At 45.1% G+C, this 20,094-nt stretch overlaps 1 protein-coding gene across 1 annotated transcript in view; it reads left to right on the forward strand.

Moving 5' to 3' along the window:
- Positions 1–12,030: 12,030 nt before the first annotated feature.
- The window catches only part of LOC145346699 (EMILIN-2-like), a 54,533-nt gene continuing 46,469 nt past the window's right edge, over positions 12,031–20,094 (forward strand). The window contains exons 1-2 of the mRNA XM_080194306.1: positions 12,031–12,452; positions 12,855–12,980. Of these exons, the coding sequence (XP_080050432.1) occupies positions 12,283–12,452; positions 12,855–12,980 (296 nt within the window). The 5' untranslated portion in view covers positions 12,031–12,282. The remainder of the gene's footprint in view (positions 12,453–12,854; positions 12,981–20,094) is intronic.

Below are 20,094 nucleotides of genomic sequence, written 5' to 3' on the forward strand. Positions count from 1 at the left end.
CCTCCCCACATCACAGCTGGGGCGTTGGATTGCAGGTCTGAGTGCCACCCCAGGAATCGTGATTCTGTTCCTGTAGCTGCCTCTCCATGAACATTGCCACTCTCTCAATGGAGGAGGTTGTGTGCACGATGTTAAGTGCTCCTGACAGGGAACAATGGGAAGTTTCATTACTGCTCCGTCTCTCTGACAGTCCATTCCAGATCACCCTCTCCCCTCACCCGAGCATTAAGCGAGCTATTTCATTGGGACACACCACCCTCTCCAATGCACTGAATCTTCCTGTGCTGACTGTCCAGCTTTGGCAGGGCAAACTTCAGTGCCAGCTGGCATACACACTCAGATCTCTGACTACACAGGTGACAGGGCACCAGGCTACACTTCTTTGCACAGGTCCATGCCATCTCTGCACTAACCATTGCCAACTGCAGAAGATCTTTAAACCTTTTGAAGCCACGTGAGTCGCATCACATCGTGCCCACTGACCTGGCTGGTGACCTCTGCCCAGGCCTTCATGGTCAAGTGTCTTTTCTTAGCATCTCTGGGCGTGAGAATGTGCTGCACGGCACTGACCTTCTCCCCCTGGACTCCCAGACACTCAGTGGAGAAATGGGGCAGAGTGCCCATCCAACTTGGCCTCCCATCCTCCAAAACCACCAGGTTCTGATGCCACAGGGAAGTTATTGTAATGGTTGCATATAGCTCCCTCAGCTTCCCCCACAACTCTTGGTAGCCTTCAGGGAGCTGCTTCCTCTGTTTGGAACCCACCACCCCCCTCCCCCACTGGGACCCCATTGGACCCTATGTCCAACACGTTTCCAGCCCAATTGGTGGATGTGTTTCACACTGGACTGGCCTTAATTGGGCACCCAGCCTAATGTTGCATTAACAACGTGATCTTGGCCTGGGATGGGTTTTAGATCCATGCCAATTGGGAACACCCCAAATGTAGCATTCAGGCCATGGTATTAATCAAGCAATCCACTCCTTATAAGGCCAATATATCCTCTCTTAGGTTTGGTGCCCAGAACTGCTCACAGTACTCCAGCTATGATCAACTAGGGCTTAGTATAACTGAAGTGTGACATCTCAAAGAATCGTAGAAGCCCTACAGTACAGTAGGAGGCCATTTGGCCCAGCGAGCCTGCGCCGCCAACAATCCTACCTAGGCCACATCCCCGTAACCCCATGTATTTATCCTACTAATTTCCCGAACTCTGAGGGGCAATTTATCATGGCCAATCAACCTAACCTACACATCTATAAGAACATAAGAAATAGGAGCAGGAGTCGGCCATCTAGCCCTTCGAGCCTGCCCCACCATTCAATAAGATCATGGCTGATCTGAAGTGGATCAATTCCACTTACCCGCTTGCTCCCCATAACCCTTAATTCCCTTATCGATCAGAAATCTATCTACCTGTGACTTAAACATTTTCAATGAGGCAGCCTCCACTACTTCAATGGGCAGAGAATTCCAGAGATTCACCACCCTCTGAGAGAAGAAGTTCCTCCTCAACTCTGTTCTAAACTGACCCCCCCCCCCCCTCTTATTTTGAGGCTGTGCCCTCTAGTTCTGGTTTCCTTTCTAAGTGGAAAGAATCTCTCTACCTCTATCCTGTCTAGCCCATTCATTATCTTATATGTCTCTATAAGATCACCCCTCAGCCTTCCAAACTCCAACGAGTACAGGCCCAATCTACTCAATCTCTCCTCATAAGCTGACCCCCTCATCTCCGGTATCAACCTGGTGAACCCTCTCTGTACTCCCTCCAAGGCCAATATATCCTTTCGCAAATAAGGGGATCAAAACTGCACACAGTACTCCAGTTGCAGCCTCACCAATGCCCTGTACAATTGCAGCAAGACCTCCCTGCTTTTATATGCCTTCCATTGTTTGCTGGAGCAGACGAGTGAAGGAGCAGAGAGAGAGAGCTAAGATTTTACCTGTTAAAAACCAGTTTAAAATAAGTTTAAAGCACTTTGTTCTTTGTAGAACTGTTTAAAGCATTTATTTATTGTATTTACTGCTTTAAGAATTCTGAGGGAGTGGTTAGCAGGCAGTTGTGGGCCATCAGATTTAAATCAGCGCCAGGTTTAAAAGGAGGCCTGGTGTAGACAGCGGGCAGCGTCTGAGCGGGCAGTGGAGTGAGAGGGAAGCAGAGTGAGCTACTAGGGCTTAATATCAAAAAGGGCTTGAAGAGAAAAGGCCAGGTGAGTTCGTTTGAAAAACAAAAAAAAACAAAAAAAACAAAAAAAAAAAAATTTTTTCAAAACTACTACAGTAAATAATGGAGGGGCATGTGATGTGTGGTTTCTGTATGATGTGGGAACTGGTGGACCCTAGGGTTCATCCCAGTGACCATGTCTGCAGTAAGTGCAGGTTGCTGGAGGAGCTCCAGCTCAGGGTAAATGAGCTGGCCTCTGAGCTACAGACACTGAGGCTCATCAAGGGGAGAGAGGGTGCCATTGTCAATGGGGTGCAAGTGACATCCACCCCCCCTAGACTGGCTAACTCTAAGGGTCAGGGACAAGAGGGGGCTACTGGGAAGAGGAAGGGGGGTGAGGAGCGGAGGCCTCAGCCTCTTAATCTGCATAACAGGTTTGAGGTTCTTGCTTCCAAGTTGGACGAGAACGAGGCAGGTGAGGTTGGTGAGCAAGCTGCACACGGTACAGTGCTGCAGCAGGACATAGGCAAAGAGAAAAGGAAAAGGAACGTAGTAGTGATTGGGGATAGTGGGGTGAAGGGTATTGACACTGTCCTTTGTCACAATGACAAAGTGCACAGAAGGGTGTGTTGTCTGCCTGGTGCTCGGGTACGGGATGTCGCAGCTGGGCTGCAGAGGAACCTGGAGTGGGAGGGTGAGAATCCGGTCATTGTGGTACATGTGGGTGCCGGCGACGTAAGCAAAATGCAGACTGAGGATCTGGGGCGGGAGTATGAAAAGCTTGGAATGGAATTAAAAAGTAGAACCGACAAGGTGGTCTTCTCTGGGCTACTGCCTGAACCGTGTGCAGATGGGCGTAGGGTTGACAGGATTAAAGAAGTGAATGGGTGGCTCAGGGATTGGTGTGGGAGGAATGGGTTTGAATTTATGGGGCATTGGCACCAGTATTGGGGTAGGTGGGACCTGTTCGGGAGGGATGGGGTTGGTCTGAACCGTGCTGGGACCAGAGCGCTGGCGAATCGAGTAAAGAGGACTGTAGACAGGGCTTTAAACTAATTACGGGGGGGGAAGGGTGTGAGGGTAGGTGACCTTACGAGGTCTAAAGTTAAGGACAGTGTACATGTAAGGGAAGAGGCCGAGGATGTCCCAATAATAGAGGGAGTAGGGGGCGTGAGTATAGTTGGTGGCGTTGCGGCAAATAGGGTCCAGGTGAAGGCTGGGATGAAAACACTTTATCTGAATGCACGAAGCATTCGGAATAAAGTGGATGAGCTGATGGCGCAGATCGACACAAATGGATACGATCTGGTGGCCATTACAGAGACGTGGCTGCAGGGTGACAGGGACTGGGAGCTGAATGTACAGGGCTATCAAGTGTTTAGGAAGGATAGGCAGGAGGGAAAAGCGGGGGGCATAGCTCTGCTGATTAAGGATAGCATCACGGTGGTAGCAAGGGATGATATTGGAGCCAAGGAGCAGAGGGTGGAATCGTTGTGGGTGGAGATTAGGAACAGCAAAGGGAGGAAGACGCTGGTGGGTGTCGTCTATAGGCCCCCGAATAATGATCTGGAGATGGGGCGGGCTGTTAACGCGCAAATAAGTGCGGCGTGCAGGAATGGGACGGCCGTAGTTATGGGGGATTTCAATCTGCATATTGATTGGTCGACCCATGTTGGATGTGGGGGGCTCGAGGAAGAGTTCTTGGAATGCTGCCGGGATAGTTTCCTCGAACAGTGTGTGTTGGAGCCGACGAGGGAGCAAGCTATCTTGGATCTGGCGCTATGTAATGAAGCGGGTAGAATTAGGGACCTTGTGGTGAAGGATCCTCTTGGGGAGAGTGATCATTGTATGGTGGAGTTTCTGGTGCAGATGGAGGAGGAGAAAGTGGGTTCCCGGACATGCGTCCTTTGTTTGAATAGAGGGAAATACGGTAGGATGAGAGAAGAATTGGCGAATGTGGACTGGGAGAGCGCGTTGGAGGGAGGGTCTGTTCAGGAGCAGTGGAGGATCTTTAAGGAGATCTTTCTTGGTGCTCAACGGAAATTTATTCCGATGGTCAAAAAGGATAGTAAGAGGAGAGGTAATAAGCCGTGGATAACGAAGGAGGTGAAGGAAAGTGTTAAACTAAAAGCGGAGGAATTTAGAGTAGCTAAGAGTAGTGGGCGAGAAGAGGATTGGGAGAGGTTTAAATGTCAACAAAGATTGACAAAGAAGTTGATAAGGAAGGGTAGGAGAAACTATGAAGCTGGGCTAGCGCTTAATATAAAAAAGGATAGCAAGAGTTTTTATAAATATATAAAAAGGAAGAGGCTGGCTAGGGTGAATGTTGGTCCTTTAGAGGATGAGAAAGGGGACCTAGTGGTAGGGGATGGGGATATGGCTAAGGTATTGAATAACTTTTTTGTTTCTGTCTTCACGGAGGAGGACATGAATAATTTGCCGGGTGTTAGCGATAGAAAGGTGGTAGGACTGGAGGGTCTTAATGACATTACTGTTACTAGAAAGGCGGTGCTCGACAGACTGGAGGGGCTGATTGTGGACAAGTCCCCAGGACCGGATGGAATGCATCCGAGGGTTCTGAAAGAAATGGTGGAGGTGATAGTGGATGCCTTGGTGGTTATTTTCCAAACGTCGCTGGATTCCGGGGAAGTGCCGGATGATTGGAAAACGGCTAATGTTACGCCGTTGTTTAAGAAGGGTGCCAGGCAAAAGGCGGGGAATTATAGGCCGGTTAGTTTAACATCTGTGGTAGGTAAAATGTTAGAATCTGTCATTAAGGAGGAAATTGCGAGGCATCTTGAAGGGAATTGCTTGATAGAGCAGATGCAGCACGGTTTCATTAAAGGGAAGTCGTGTCTGACAAATTTACTGGAGTTCTATGAGGATGTGTCTAGGGCGGTGGATAGAGGAGAGCCGGTGGATGTGGTCTTTCTAGATTTTCAGAAAGCGTTTGACAAAGTGCCTCACAAGAGGTTATTGCAGAAGGTCGAGGGACATGGAGTTGGGGGTAGGGTGTTAGCGTGGATAGAGGATTGGTTGTCAAATAGGAGGCAGAGAGTGGGGGTAAACGGGTGCTATTCGGATTGGCGGATGGTGACTAGTGGAGTGCCCCAGGGGTCGGTGCTGGGACCTCAGCTTTTTACCATTTATATAGATGATCTGGAGGAGGCAACCGAGTGTAGAGTGTCGAAATTTGCTGATGACACCAAGATTGGGGGAACGGCAAATTGTGCGGAGGGTGTGGAGAGTCTGCAGAAGGATCTAGATAGGCTGGGCGAATGGGCCAGGAAATGGCAAATGGAATTTAATGTTGGCAAGTGTGAGGTGGTCCACTTTGGTAGGAAAAATGGTAGGAAGGACTATTACTTACGAGGCGAAAAACTGCAGCAGGCGACGGTGCAGAGGGACCTCGGGGTCCTTGTGCATGAGTCGCAAAAACCCAGCTTGCAGGTGCAGCAGGTGGTCAGGAAGGCGAATGGGATGCTGGCCTTCATAGCGAAGGGGATTGAATATAAAAGTAGGGAGGTCTTGCTGCAGCTGTATAGGGCATTGGTGAGGCCGCAACTGGAGTACTGTGTGCATTTTTGGGCGCCGTACCTGCGCAAAGATATTTTGGCCTTGGAGGGAGTGCAGAGGAGGTTTACTCGGCTGATACCGGAGTTGAGGGGGTTGAGCTATGAGGAGAGGCTGAATAAACTGGGCTTGTACTCGTTAGAGTTTGGAAGAATGAGAGGAGATCTCATTGAGACGTATAAGATGATGAATGGGATGGATAGGATAGAGGTGGAAAGACTCTTCCCGCTCAAAAAAAACAATAGGACTAGGGGGCACAGCCTCAAGATAAAAGGGGGGCGGTTTAGAACGGAGTTGAGGAGGAACTTCTTCACTCAAAGGGTGGTGAATCTCTGGAATTCTCTGCCCGTTGAAGTGGTGGAGGCTGCCTTGCTAGATATTTTTAAGACGCGGGTTGATGGGTTTTTGATAAGAGAGGGGATTAAGGGTTATGGGGAGAGGGCGGGAAAGTGGAACTGAGCAGCGACAGATCAGCCATGATCTTATTGAATGGCGGGGCAGGCTCGAAGGGCTAGATGGCCTACTCCTGCTCCTATTTCTTATGTTCTTATATTCTATCCCCCTCGCGATAAAGGCCAATATTCCATTTGCGTTCTTGATCACCTGCTGCACCTGCAGACTGAGTTTTTGCGATTCATGCACAAGGACTCCCAGGTCCCTCTGCACAGTAGCATGTTGTAATTTTTCACCATTTAAATAATATTTCATTTTACTATAATTTCTTCCAAAGTGGATAACCTCACAGTTGCCAATGTTATACTCCATCTGCCAGATCCTCGCCCACTCACTCAGCCTATCCAAATCTCTCTGCACTTTCCGTGTCCTCCACGCAATTCGCTTTCCCATTCATCTTCGTGTCATCAGCAAACTTTGTTACCCTACACTCGGTCCCCTCCTCCAGATTGTCTATATATATGGTAAACAGTTGAGGCCCCAGCACAGATCCCTGTGGCATGCCACTAGTCACCAACTGCCAACCAGAAAAGCACCCATTTATTCCACCTCTCTGCTTCCTGTTAGCCAATCCTCAATCCACGCTAACACTTAACCCCCAACTCCGCGTACCCTAATTTTCTGCAGCAACCTTATGTGAGGCACCTTATCGAACGCCTCCTGGAAATCTAAAAACGCCACATCCATCGGTTCCCCTCTGTCTACCACACTAGTCATGATGTGGATGTGCCGGCGTTGGACTGGGGTAAACACAGTAAAAAGTCTGACAAAATAAAACCTGGTGTTGTCAGACTTTTTACTGTGTTTACTGCACTAGTCACATCTTCATAAAAATCCAGTAAATTCGTCAAACACGACTCCCCCTATGGACTATGGTTGGAAACTGGAGCACCCGGAGGAAACACACACAGATGTAAGGAGAATGTGCAAACTCCACACAATCACCCAAGGCTGGAATTAAACCCTGACACTGTGAGGCAGCAGTGCTAACCACTGCGCACGCAAACCCCCTTATATTCTATCTGTCTAGCTAAAGAAACTAATATTCCATTAGCCTTTATGATATTTTTGTACCTGTTTATCATATTTCAATGATCTGTCTTCTGATTCCAGCCTTTTTAGGTCGGAAGTGAATGACTTCACATTTGCCAACATCGATATCCGATTGCCACAGTTTTGTCCATTCACTTAATATTTCAATATCTCTTTTCTATATCCTCTACTTTCTATATATATTGCTGATAATACCACCTGCCTTGTGTCATTGACAAATTTGGAGTTGTGGTTTTCTCTGTTGAAGTCACTATTGAATTCACTGAATAGTTGAGGTCCCAGCATTGATCTTTGTGGGACACCGCCTGTCTAATCCTGCCAGTTTGATCCTTTCTCTTCTCCCTATTTTCTGTCTCCTGCTGCTCATCCATTTCCCAACCTGGTCAATAATTTGCTTTCAATTCCATGAACTTCAACTGTAGCAAACAGTCAGGGGAGGTGATGGCCTACTGGAATTATCACTAGACTATTAATCCAGATACTCAGCTGATGTTCTGGGACCCAGGTTTGAGTCCTGCCATGGCAGCTGGTGAAATCTGAATTCAGTAAAGAATATCTGGAATTAAGAATTTATTGCTAACCAGGAAATCATTGTTGATTGTTGGAAAAACCCATCTGGTTCACTAATGTCTTTTAGGGAAGGAAATCTGCCATCCTAACGTGGCCTGGCCTACATGTGACTCCAGAGCCACAGCAATGTGGTTGACTCTCAACTGTCCCTCCCCAAGGGCAACAAGGAATGGACAGCAGTGCCCATGTCCCACAAATGAATTTTAAAAAATGAGAAACTTTGTCAAGTGCCATCTGGAACTCCATATAAACGACACCCATAGACATTCCCCCCCATCCACTACTTCAGTCATCGACCTTTTCCAAAAATTCAATCAGATTTATCAGGCATGACCTATCCTAATAAGTCCATGCTGGCTTTAAGAACATAAGAAGTAGGAGCAGGAGTAGGCCATCTAGCTCTTTGAGCCTGCCCCGCCATTCAATAAGATCATGGCTGATCTGAAGTGGCTCAGTTCCGCTTTCCCACTTTCTCCCCATAACCCTTAATTCCCTTGCCTACCAAAAACCTATCTACCCATGACTTAAATATATTTAGCGAGGTAGCCTCCACCCCTTCAACGGGCAGAGAATTCCAGAGATTCACCACCCTTTGAGTGAAGAAGTTTCTCCTCAACTCCGTTCTAAACTGCACCCCCCCCCCGCTTATCTTGAGGCTGTGCCCTCTAGTCCTGCTGTCCTTTCTCAGCGGGAAGAATCTCTCAACCTCTACCCTATCCATCCCTTTCATTATCTTATACGTCTCGATAAGATCCCCCCCTCATCCTTCTAAACTCCAGCGAGTACAGACCCAGTCTATTTAGTCTCTCTTCATAGTCCAACCCCCTCATCTCTGGTATCAGCCTAGTGAACCTCCTCTGCACTCCCTCCACGGCCAAAATATCCTTGCGCAAGTGCGGCGACCAAAACTGCACACAGTACTCCAGCTGCGGCCTCACCAGTGCCCTGTACAGTTGCAGCAAGACCTCCCTGCTTTTATATTCAATCCCCCTCGCTATAAAGGCCAGCGTCCCATTCGCCTTCTTGATCACCTGCTGCACCTGCAGACTGGGTTTTTGCGAATCATGCACAAGGACCCCCAGGTCCCCCTGCACCGCAGCATGCTGCAGCTTTTCGCCCTTTAAATAGTAATCCCTCCTACTATTATTCCTGCCAAAGTGGATAACCTCACACTTGCTAACATCGTACTCCATCTGCCAGGTCCTCGCCCACTCGCTCAGCCTATCCAGATCCCTCTGCAGACTTTCCACACCCTCCGCACAATTTGGTTTTCCACTCATCTTTGTGTCATCAGCAAATTTCGATACCCTACACTCAGCCCCCTCCTCCAGATCATCTATATAAATGGTAAATAGCTGAGGCCCCAGCACCGATCCCTGCGGCACTCCACTAGTCACCAACCGCCAATCAGAATAGCACCCATTGATACCAACTCTCTGCCTCCTATTAGACAGCCAATCCTCTATCCATGCTAACACCTTACATGTGAAGCTAACAATGACTCTGGTTTCCTTTTGTCATCTTTCTTAATCCTTATGAAACAAACACTGGTCTTGGACCCTAAGAGTGAAATGTCAGACCAGCAGACTTAAGCTGAACAGCAACAACTCACATTTGTATTGTGCCTTTACCAGAGTGAAATGTCCTGAGGCACATCACGAAGAGACAAAGATGGACACATTAGGACAAGTGACCAAAGCTTGGTCAAAGAAGTATGTTTTCAGGAACATTTTAAAGGAAGTGGGAAGAAGAGAGGTTTTGAGAAGGAATTCCAGAGCTTGGGGTTTACATGGTTTCTGACAGACAAGGGAATTAAGGGTTATGGGGAGAAAGCAGGAAAGTGGAACTGATTCCTTTCAGATCAGCCATGATCTTGTTGAATGGCAGGGCAGGCTCGAAGGGCTAGATGCTGCTGCTCCTATTTCTTATGTTGTTATGTAATTGTAGACTTCTACAAGAAGGAGGCATGGTGACACAGTGGTTAGCACTGCTGCCTCACAGCACCAGGGGTCTAGGTTCAATTCCAGCCTTAGGTCACTGCCTTTGTGGAGTTGGCACATTCTGCCCGTGTCTGTGTGAGTTTCCTCCGGATGCTCCGGTTTCCTCCCACACTCCAAAGATGCGTGAGGAAGCTTGATTGGCTGTGCTAAATTGACCCTAGTGTCAGGGAGATTGTCAGGGTAAATGTGTGGGATTATGGGAATAGTGCCCAGGTGGATTGTGGTTGGTACATACTTGATGGGCCGAATAGCTTCTTTCTGTACTGTAGAGATTCTATGATATTCCCAAATGAATTGAAAAAGGGGTGGAACAGAAGTTATTATGAAGATTCTCTGGTTATTACTGGATAAGTAAGAACAGGACCAGCCACGGGAAGTTCTACTCAGCTATAATGTCAGGCTCTGCACCAATCTCTCGCATGATGATATAGTGATGTGTAAGAGGTTCATTTTGAACATTTTGAATACCACCTAAATTGCTAACATTCAGACCAATGCAATGAGAGTGTCAGCTTTCCACCAGTACTAAAATATTTCAAAATTAATTTTTAAAACTTCCCAGGTGGTCTTTTTTGAAAAAAATTATTTTACACTTGGTTGCATTTACACAAGGCTGCTGTGGAACACAAACCACTTCTGGAAGTGATTTCTTACATTAAAGGACTTTGCATGAGAACTTCATTAGTTTAGATGGTGACATCCCATGGGTTTACCGAACTTTCCTCAAAGACAAGGGAGGCAATTTTAGCAAAATGAGTCAGCACAAGGATTGTGTGGATTAAACTAAAGAAGCTGCAATTTTTACAAGGACATAAAAGTGCAGCTCAGAGCTTGCCATTGGGTCCATTGCAGCATATTTTCCTGAGTCCAGACTAAAGATAATTGACCTGAAAAGTTATCTATATTTTTCTGCAGTGTGGCCTGGTCTGTTGAGTATTATCAACATTTCGTTTTTATTTCAGATTTCCAGCATTGGCAACATTTTAGTTTTGTGCATTATATTTTCCCCTTTTGTATCAATCAGCATTGAAAGCTGTTGGTAACTGATGAATACAAACAGGAAACAGGAGAGGTAGGCCATTCGGCCCCTTCCAGCCTGTTTCACCAATTGATAAGATCAAGACCAAACTAACTGTGTTTTGAATTGCACATCCCATCTTCCCCAATAATCTTTGATTTCCTTGCCTAATAAGAATCTGTCGACCTCTACCTTAAAAATATTCAATGACCCCTGCCTTCTGAGACACTTCTTCCAAGGGAAAAAAAACTTCTCATCTCTATCTGAAAAGCGTGACCCCTAATTTTCAGTGGCCCCTAGTTCCGGCTGCACCCACAAGAAAAAAATCCTTCCCACCTCCACCTTGTCCAGGTCGCTCTGGACCTTATTGGATAAAAGCAAATTACTGCGGGTGCTGGAATCTGAAACCAAATGAGAAAATGCTGGAAAATCTCAGCTGAGCTTTGACAAAGGCTCATGGGGACTCCAGGCGTCAGCTCTTTACTCTCCTTACAGATGCTGCCAGACCTGTTGAGATTTCCCAGCGTTTTCCCTTTTGGTTTCACGCTAGACCTTCTATATTTTAATGCAGTCTACTAACCTCCAGTGGAAACAGTTGACAGGGTAAATGGTAGATGGGTGCGTTGAATACTCCTCATTATACAGATTTCCTGGACTATTCTTGACAGCATGAATTTGTTTGCTCATTTCTTTTTGTGCTTTTGCTAATGCTAATTTTAGATGTTGGACGTTTCTGTAAAATATGTCCGATATCGTGCTCAAATTGAAATACTAAATAAATGAGGTGTTCCAGCAAGATTACAAACGTGCTATTTTTATCTTGAACTTACAATCTAAACTGAATGTTTCTTGGCAAGCTAGTCCGGGGGGGTGGGGTGGTGTTGGTAGGAGAAAGTTACTTTCGTGGCGGACAAGATGTTGAACAAGGAGGGACGCTGAATTGGCATCCCACTCACATTCCCTTCAGCTGATGTCTTAAGTCTCTCGCGTACTTTTTGTACCTCAGTTACTCTGCTGCAGATTTCCAGCGCACACACTCGCTATGCTTATGCACTGACGTTACCAGGCAGCCTCCCATCAAGACATTGGAATAGAGCTTTAAGCCAAGTTTTGTTTTTTAAAAAAACAAGGAACTGAGTTCCCAGTGGTGTGCCCGAAGTTCCAGTGCAAAAAAAGATTAACGTCATTCCGCAAAAAAAAGTTTCAGCCCACTGTGCTACAGGAAAAACCGGAGCCCAGAGCAACTCCCCGCTGGAGAGCTCTCCACAAGGCAGCTCCACTCCAAGTCCACCACAGCCTGCTCCCTGCCGCAAGCCCAAGCTCGGGACTCTTGCTGCAGCTTTGAAGACAAAGTTGGTCCGCCATCTCCCGGTTCAAAGTGCTGGGCAGTTCTGCCCAGAAAGGAGGTGAATATTGGAGAGGGAGAAGAAAAAGAACTGTCCCCGTTACAATGAGCGGAAGAGTGGCCGAGAGCGAGATGATTTTGCTGAGCTGCTCTCTGATTCTGATCAGCGTTCTGCTGTCTGATGTGGAAGCAACTCTTCCTTCTTCCAGATACAATCTCTATTCCTCCAGATCCACGCCCCAGCAAGCTGCCAACAGAGCCACGGGACGCAACAAGTAAGTCAACTCTGAGGCCAGTCCACTTTGGGGGAACTTTAGCAGCAAACAGTGACCACAAGGAGTATTCCTCTCCCTACACTTACACCAGCAGCTTGTATACACTTTGCTAGTAAAATAAATTGATGTTAAGAATGCTGAACAAGTCATTTACATTGAGGGTAATTTGATTATTTCGTTATTTATCGCACCTTGACCTGGCTGCATTTGGTAAGGTTTATCCATAGGGCGGACCCTATGTAAAATCCCCGTTCCAAAAGAATCCCAGGTGGGAAAGTTGTTACGCTCAGCAGTAAGGGGAGATGTTTCAGTATGTCTGCTGTAGTCTTGCCGCCAAGCCAGGGTAATGCAGCTAATTCCCTTTGCCTGCGCTGATGTGTGCTTTCTTTCCCTCTCCTGCAGAAACTGGTGTGCTTACATTGTAACCAAGAACGTTACTTGCTCGGTACTGGACGGTGCGGAGAGTTACGCCAGGGCGGAATATCAGCCGTGTCCCTGGGGTCAGAGCAACTGTCCGTCTGCTGTGCTGTAAGTAAGGGCCAATCACCCAGCCACCCACCCAGGGAGACGGCATCCTTCACAAACTCCGGCTGATAGCAATTCAGAGTAACATGAGAATTCTGCTCTGCAAAAACCACACAACACAGAGAGGCTCTGGATCTAATCTGCCTCCACCCAGCCACACACACACAGATATACTCATTTTCATAAAGTATGTAACCAAGAACTACAGAAATCCATGAATAAACACACCGTATCTTTCCAGCTGATAAACCTGGATTAACCCGATGTAATATGTTTCTGGCTAAACAGCTGGATAAGTCACCGTGCCCCCAATTACAAACCGCAAAACCATTTGTTTCCGAATTGTAAATCTGCCGGCCTGAAGACCAAACAAATACTACCTCTTTTATAAACTAAGTATTGATGCAATGATACAACGGGCTGTCTTTGGCTTGAATTCAGTAACGCCCAGATCCACTGCATCTGGCCACGTTTGGAAATTCTGACATCCAAAGGGGCTCTTTCTGATCCATAAATTAAACTTGTCTCGTGGAACCAGACAGAGGCACTGCTGCCATCCGCTTATCTCAATTCCAACGCTCAGGAGAGTCTGAGACACTGCTTCCTCCTCTATAATCCACACACTGATTTCAGTACGAGCCTCGATCCTCCCCCACCCCCTCTCTGAGAGTCCACTTCCTCTCCAAATTGATTTAGGGTTACATTTCAAACCAGCACACGTTTCCAAAGCGACCCACAGTACCCTGCCTGATAGCAAAATGTTTACAGCCTTTGGCGCCAGTGTCAAATCCTGATTGGCGGAGGACTGTCACAACACCTCTGAGGCCTGCTGTCACTTTGTTTCGACTTTGTAGCTTGTTTCACATCAGCTTCGAAGGCCTTCCCTCCTAGTAATTATATTGCTAAAACTGACTGTATCATTCCAGGGACGGAAGTGTAGACACATAGAAATGCTTTTGGGATGAGGAAAGCTTTAGTAATATAAACATGCATGAATATTGCCTCCCTTCAAGCTCGATTCCTGGCTTGGGCCACTGTCTGTGGAGTTTGCACCTTCTCCCCATGTCTGTGTGGGTTTCCTCCAGGTACTCCGGTTTCCTTGCACAGTCCGAAAGACGTGCTGGTTGGGTGCATTGACCATGCTAAATTCTCCCTAAATTACCCAAACAGGCACCAGAGTGTGGCAACTGGGGGATTTTCACAGTAACTTCATTGCAGTGTTAATGTAAGCTGACTTGTGACACTAATAAATAAATTAAACTTTACACAGGTCAACGGATTTAAGCCTTGCTCCGGTGGTAATATCGTTGTTTTCTGTCCATAATGCATGATGGCAAAAATGTGTGTGTACCAGATTACAGGAGAAACTAGAATATCCACTGTGGGTGGCTCACTGCACCCTACCACATTCACCAAACTCATAAATCTATTCACCCAAGGTCAGACTCTCGCCAGTAATTAGTGGACCATTTTCTGTGCGCATCATGTGTTGAGGCAGTGCCAATTCTTCATGTTGCTACATGAACCATGATCGCATATCAGGCCAGATGGAACTCGATTGTTTTTTTAGGCCAGTGCATTCTTTGTTGCACGATGTGGAGATTTGACTGGGGTGGGCGCAGTAAGAAGTCTCACAACACCAGGTTAAAGTCCAACAGATTTGTTTGGAATCACAAGCTTTTGGAGTAACTACTCACCTGATGAAGGAGCAGCACTCTTGAAAGCTCGTGATTTCAAATAAACCTGTTGGACTTTAACCTGGTGTTGTGAGACTTCTTTCTTTGTTACAGATCATCAGCACAATCTTTGATCCATTTATCACAGTCCAGTAATACACTGATTTTTAATTTGGAATAAAAATGAAGGTAGGTCAGCGTCAAATTCTTCCAACAATAACGCTATATGATCTCTTTAATGTTTCCTCAAGAATACTTAAGGTTCAGAGTTGAAGACAAAAAAAACTTTGCAGAAATCTTTAATTCAAAAAGCAGAGTTTTATGGGGACCTAGCTTGTGGGCAGAGAGGGGGCTTATGAAAACTCCCTGGGTGGCCATCCTGCTGTCCTTCCTCCCACCCATCCCCAACCTGCCTGCAATTTTATTTGGGTGATGGGCTCGAGCAAGACCTGGGACAGCCCACCCATCCTCCATCACCCCAACTGAGACCTTAAGGCTACTTCCTGTCCAGCCTCATTCTTAAGGACAGCAGGAGGAGACCAGTGATATTGTGGAAACCCAGCAGGTAACCCTGCTTGGGCTTTGAGAGGGAAATGGAGGGTCACTGCATCGCTGGCCTCCTTTTCCTATAGGGACCTTTAGCCACCCTGCCCCCTGCCCCCCCCCGCTCCCTGCCCCCCCCCCCCACTCCCCAGCCCCCCACCACCCCTCAGCCCCCAGCCCCTTGCCCCCTTCACTCCTGGGTCTCCCCCACTACTCCCATCTGCTCCCTCTCCCTAGCTTCTCCATCAGGATCCAAGCCCACCCTCCCCTCAACCCTGATTTCTCCCAAATATCTTCCCGTTGTACATACCTCTATACTGGTTCTGACATTTTGATTGGTTGGCCTGCCTGTAGCCCCAGCAGTGGCCACTGCACCCAGTGAGTCTGCTGGGACTTCAGAGCTACTGACCAATCAGATTGGACAGCAGCTCCCTGAGGTAGGACTGTCTCTTGAAAGAGGGGGAACCATTCCACCTCCAGTTAAGTAATGCACCTTTTGCTGGTGGGATGTGATGCCCCCATTAAATTCAGCCCATCATTCTTTAAAAATGGGACCATATATCTTCGTAAACAGATCTAACCAGGGGCAGGATCAGGGGTCTTAACTGTTGGTATCAGCAACCTTCATGAGTGAGGAGAAAATTAGTCTGAGTTTTCATTTATGTCTGCAATGCAGCGAATTCTGCAGGAAAATACCAATGTGTGGGGATTGAGAAGCAGGGGAGCAGAATTGGCTGAGATATCTTCCTTTATTGTACTGTGCTAACACTTGTTGACCAGACAATACATGAACCATTGTGAATTTGGGCAGGTATTAGGGAACTGTACATGTCCATGTTCTCTCACAGCCAGTTCTTTCAGAACAAGGAGATAGAAGATGGAAAAGTAAATGTTGACTGTAGTAATTAGTTTGTAAACCACAACATTCCTTTGGAGTAATGGCATGAACATTTATACAGTTATTGTATTTCAAAGAAATAATGTGCCTTAAAAGTGGTTGCCCCTGCTGTAAACTTGCCAGAAAAATGCCATGTTTAGCAAAACTCTTCCATGTTGCAAATATTTCACTACACTGAAACATTGTTGTGAGTGGTGTTGCTGAATTTTTATCGGCTCTTTTGTAGCATAAAAATGATTTTTCCTTTTAATTAATTCCTCATTTTAACTCCCTTCGTAACTTCAAAAGCACTTTATTGGCTGTGAAATGCCTTGGGAGGTCCTGCGGTCATGAAATACTGTGTTTAAATACAAGTTATTTGGTTATTAGAGTTGGCAGTAGAATCTCTGACATTGTAATTCAATTGCTAACAAAAATATACAATGGAAGTGTTACCTTAGTAGGGCCTCTATGTAAATCATGAACAGGATGAGCTGACTACAGCTGCATGTTTCTGCCCACCTGCATCTTGAACCCCTGTCCCAGGGTGACAATGAGTAATCTGTCACATCTTTCATCTCTGCTTTATCTCGAGGGATGCAACACTAGAGGAGTGTGAATATGAATACTTGAACCATTTCACGCATAATATGAAAAAAAATAGCAACTGAAGGATGACAATAATACACTCAGTCCAAACCAGAGAAAGGCTGCTCAATATCTCTTGGACACAAAAGTCTTATGTCTGTGTTGAGATAACACAGCCTGATTCGGCCTGATTCTGCCAGCTTTGATCAGATAGAGAGTCTCTCCGAGAGAAATCCTTTCAAATTCTCCAGAGTAGTTCTGTGGTTTAACCCTGTAATTAAAACTGATAAGAAGCTATTTGGATTGAACAGCTGAAGGAATCAGTATAAAGTGAAATACCTTTTAATCTTTCTGTGGCCCTCATACCCTTCAGCTAATTACAAGAAGCATCAGCTCCAGGGAAATAATTAAGAAATTACATATAAGTACTTGCAGATTAGGTATGGTTAACCGCTTGAGTGCTGAAAGGTAAGTTAATAATCCTTTAAAAAACTCCATTCATTTAATAGATTTGCCTACTGTAGTTTTTCAGATTCTTGAGACTTGACACAACAAACACTTAGATCAATGAGAGAGATTCTCAAAGATGTAGGGAACACATGGACTGTAAGGAATAGCCGAAAGAATAAGGCTCCCACACCCTCATTGTACAGACTAACAGTGATTCTGAGGTGCGCATATTAAATAACTTGCAGTAGAGCATTATTTTGTTTGAGACTGTAACTTGTGAACCCTGTACATTTCATACGAACATACCAATGAGGGGCAGGTCACACAGCCCTTCAGGTCTGCTCTGCCATTCAATAAGATCATAGCTGATTTGATGGTAACCTCAACTCGACATTCCTGCCAACCTGTGATAACCTTTCACACCATTGCTTAAAAATCTGTCTACCTCTGCCCTTAAAAATATTCAAAGACTCTGCTTCCAACACCTTTTGAGGAACAGTATCGCAGCAGACGGACAATCAAAGCAAATATGCCTAAACATTTGAAAAGTGCTGCAAAAATAATCATGGGAACACAATGAACTGACTGCACTTTGATTCATGACTCTCCTGTTTTTTAATCGTTACTCTGTAATCATCTTTACTGATGTGTAGATTCTGCCAGCTTTGTCTTCTGTTATATTTGGGGAGACACTCAGAAATGCAAATAATTCAGCAATTCATTAAGAACCTCACTGATGTTACCTGCGAGAGTGTCTCAAGACCTTAAAAGATAACTTGAACCACCTGTTCTTAGTGGTTTTTGGAATAATGTGAGGAATAGTGTACAACCCAGTGGGGAACCAGTCCAGTCATTATGTAAACAATTAATAAAGAGTATTAATTAAAATAAAAATGCATGACACTTAAATATATTACAAACAAAACAGAGCATTTTATCTGAAATTATCTTTTATTCCCAAAATATATCCACGTTACCTAAACTCACTAGGATACCACTTTTCCCACGCAGCATCCATTTTAGTACGTCCAGTTAAATCCAGCTCATACTTACCACATAATACAGCTTAGATTACCAAGTCTTGGAAAATGTCTTTTGCTGGTTCAGTGAAGGTACAAAGCTGCGTCTTTTAGCAGAGAATATCTGCAGTCTGCTGTGGCTCTAAATGTTAGATGGAACAGGCGTCTGTGGTTCTCATCATTGATAGAATTGGACTCTCTGAAGATTTTGGTTTGTCTGGCTATTGGATGGAAAAACTAATGAGGATGGTAACAGGCATACTGTTCAAGTGCTTTAATTTCCACCCTGTAGATTCGGCAGTCTATCTCTCAAATTAATTTAGACGTTATGAATTTTATATAGCTGCACTGATCTCTGGTAAACAATGTTTCTGATTTGGCTATAGGCACCTCAATTTCTCTAGATGCCTGCTAATCTTGTTACTGGGCAAATCACATCTCACTATTTATCTGGACACCTGTTAATCATATTACTTGTCTGTTATTTTTGTTTTGTCAGGTTCACTGTTGACCTCCTTAACTTCCAAGTTCCTAACATTAAATTTGGATTTTGAGGTTATATGCAGGTTGACAGTTAAACTGTGTTTTCTTAGTCCTGTGGAGATTGAAATCAGTTAAAAAAAGTAAACAAAATAAGTTCTGTAATGTTTCTGTTTTTCCTATACTTGTTTTAAAGTAAAATAAAACAAGTATAGAAAATAGCAGACAATAAAATATATTTGGGGATGACTTCAATTGTGCTGATCATATAAATAAATGCTTGTTTTATATTAAATCTAACCTATGGATTTCCTGCAATGTGGCTTAATGGAATGTAATTAATTTTTAGGCAAAGATAATACTTAACTGAGATTCATTTTTGTTTTCCAATTGTGTAAATGATTTGGACATAGAAATAATGACTATTACTAAAGTGTGCTGATGCTAAATTTGGAGTCATAGTGAATTGTGAGCAAGAATGCCAGAGCATTTAGGTATTAGCTGAATAGGCATATAGGTGGCAGATACAGTTCAATACATAGAAATTTGAGACAGAATACTTCTGAAGAAAGAGCAGCAAAAGATAATGCCTGCATTTTGCAGTCAGTCACAAAGCACAGCACTTGCCAATGACTCAAAGAAAGCTGCCCACAGCAATCTAATAACAGAATCCCTACAGTGAAGAAGGGGACCTTTTGGCCCCTCAGGCCTGCACCGACAACAATCTCACCCAGGCCCTATCCCTGCTAATTTCCCTCACACTAAGGGGCAACTTAGCATGTCCAATCCACCAACCCTGCACATATTTGGACTGTGGGAGGAAACTAGACCACCTAGAGGAATCCCATGCAACAACAGGAAGAACATGCAAATGCCACACAGTTACCCAAGGCTGGAATTGAACTCAGGTCACTAGCACTGTGAGCCAACCACTGTAACCACTATGCCACCGTGCCGCATCTCTAAAGTGTGGATTTCACCTTTCCCACTGTTAATTTGAATCAACACACCAAGCCAAGGGGATCACCAGGAGTCCCTTTGGCTTGGTGATGTCATCAGTCAGGGTAGGCAGTCAAATAACATTGAGGAATTCTCACAGACAGCAAATCAGGGAGTTAAAAACACTAACTAACCCTCACTTTTTAATGCCATTTTGCACAGAATGAAATAAAATTCTGATATACACATAGGATTAAGGTTGAAACTGAAATATCAAACAAACTTAAACATCATTATTGAAAAATATGTGGATTTTCTTCTTCATAATGGAGAAATTTTACATTCCACAAATATAAAATTAATTTTTCAAGAGCCAGAGAAGTTGTTCATCAGTAACTATTAACGTAGTAAGTTATTAGAAAGCCAGTTACACTTCAATCAATGAGGTATAATTTATTTCACAGGTTTTTGCAACAGGTTACTACTGTAAAAGTGGAAGTTATTGTTAGCTTCATGATTTCTAATTGATCGCAGTCTTCAAAGAT

This window comes from Carcharhinus amblyrhynchos, chromosome 8, assembly GCF_965287045.1.
Source record: "Carcharhinus amblyrhynchos chromosome 8, sCarAmb.v2.hapA, whole genome shotgun sequence".
Lineage (NCBI taxonomy): Eukaryota > Metazoa > Chordata > Chondrichthyes > Carcharhiniformes > Carcharhinidae > Carcharhinus > Carcharhinus amblyrhynchos.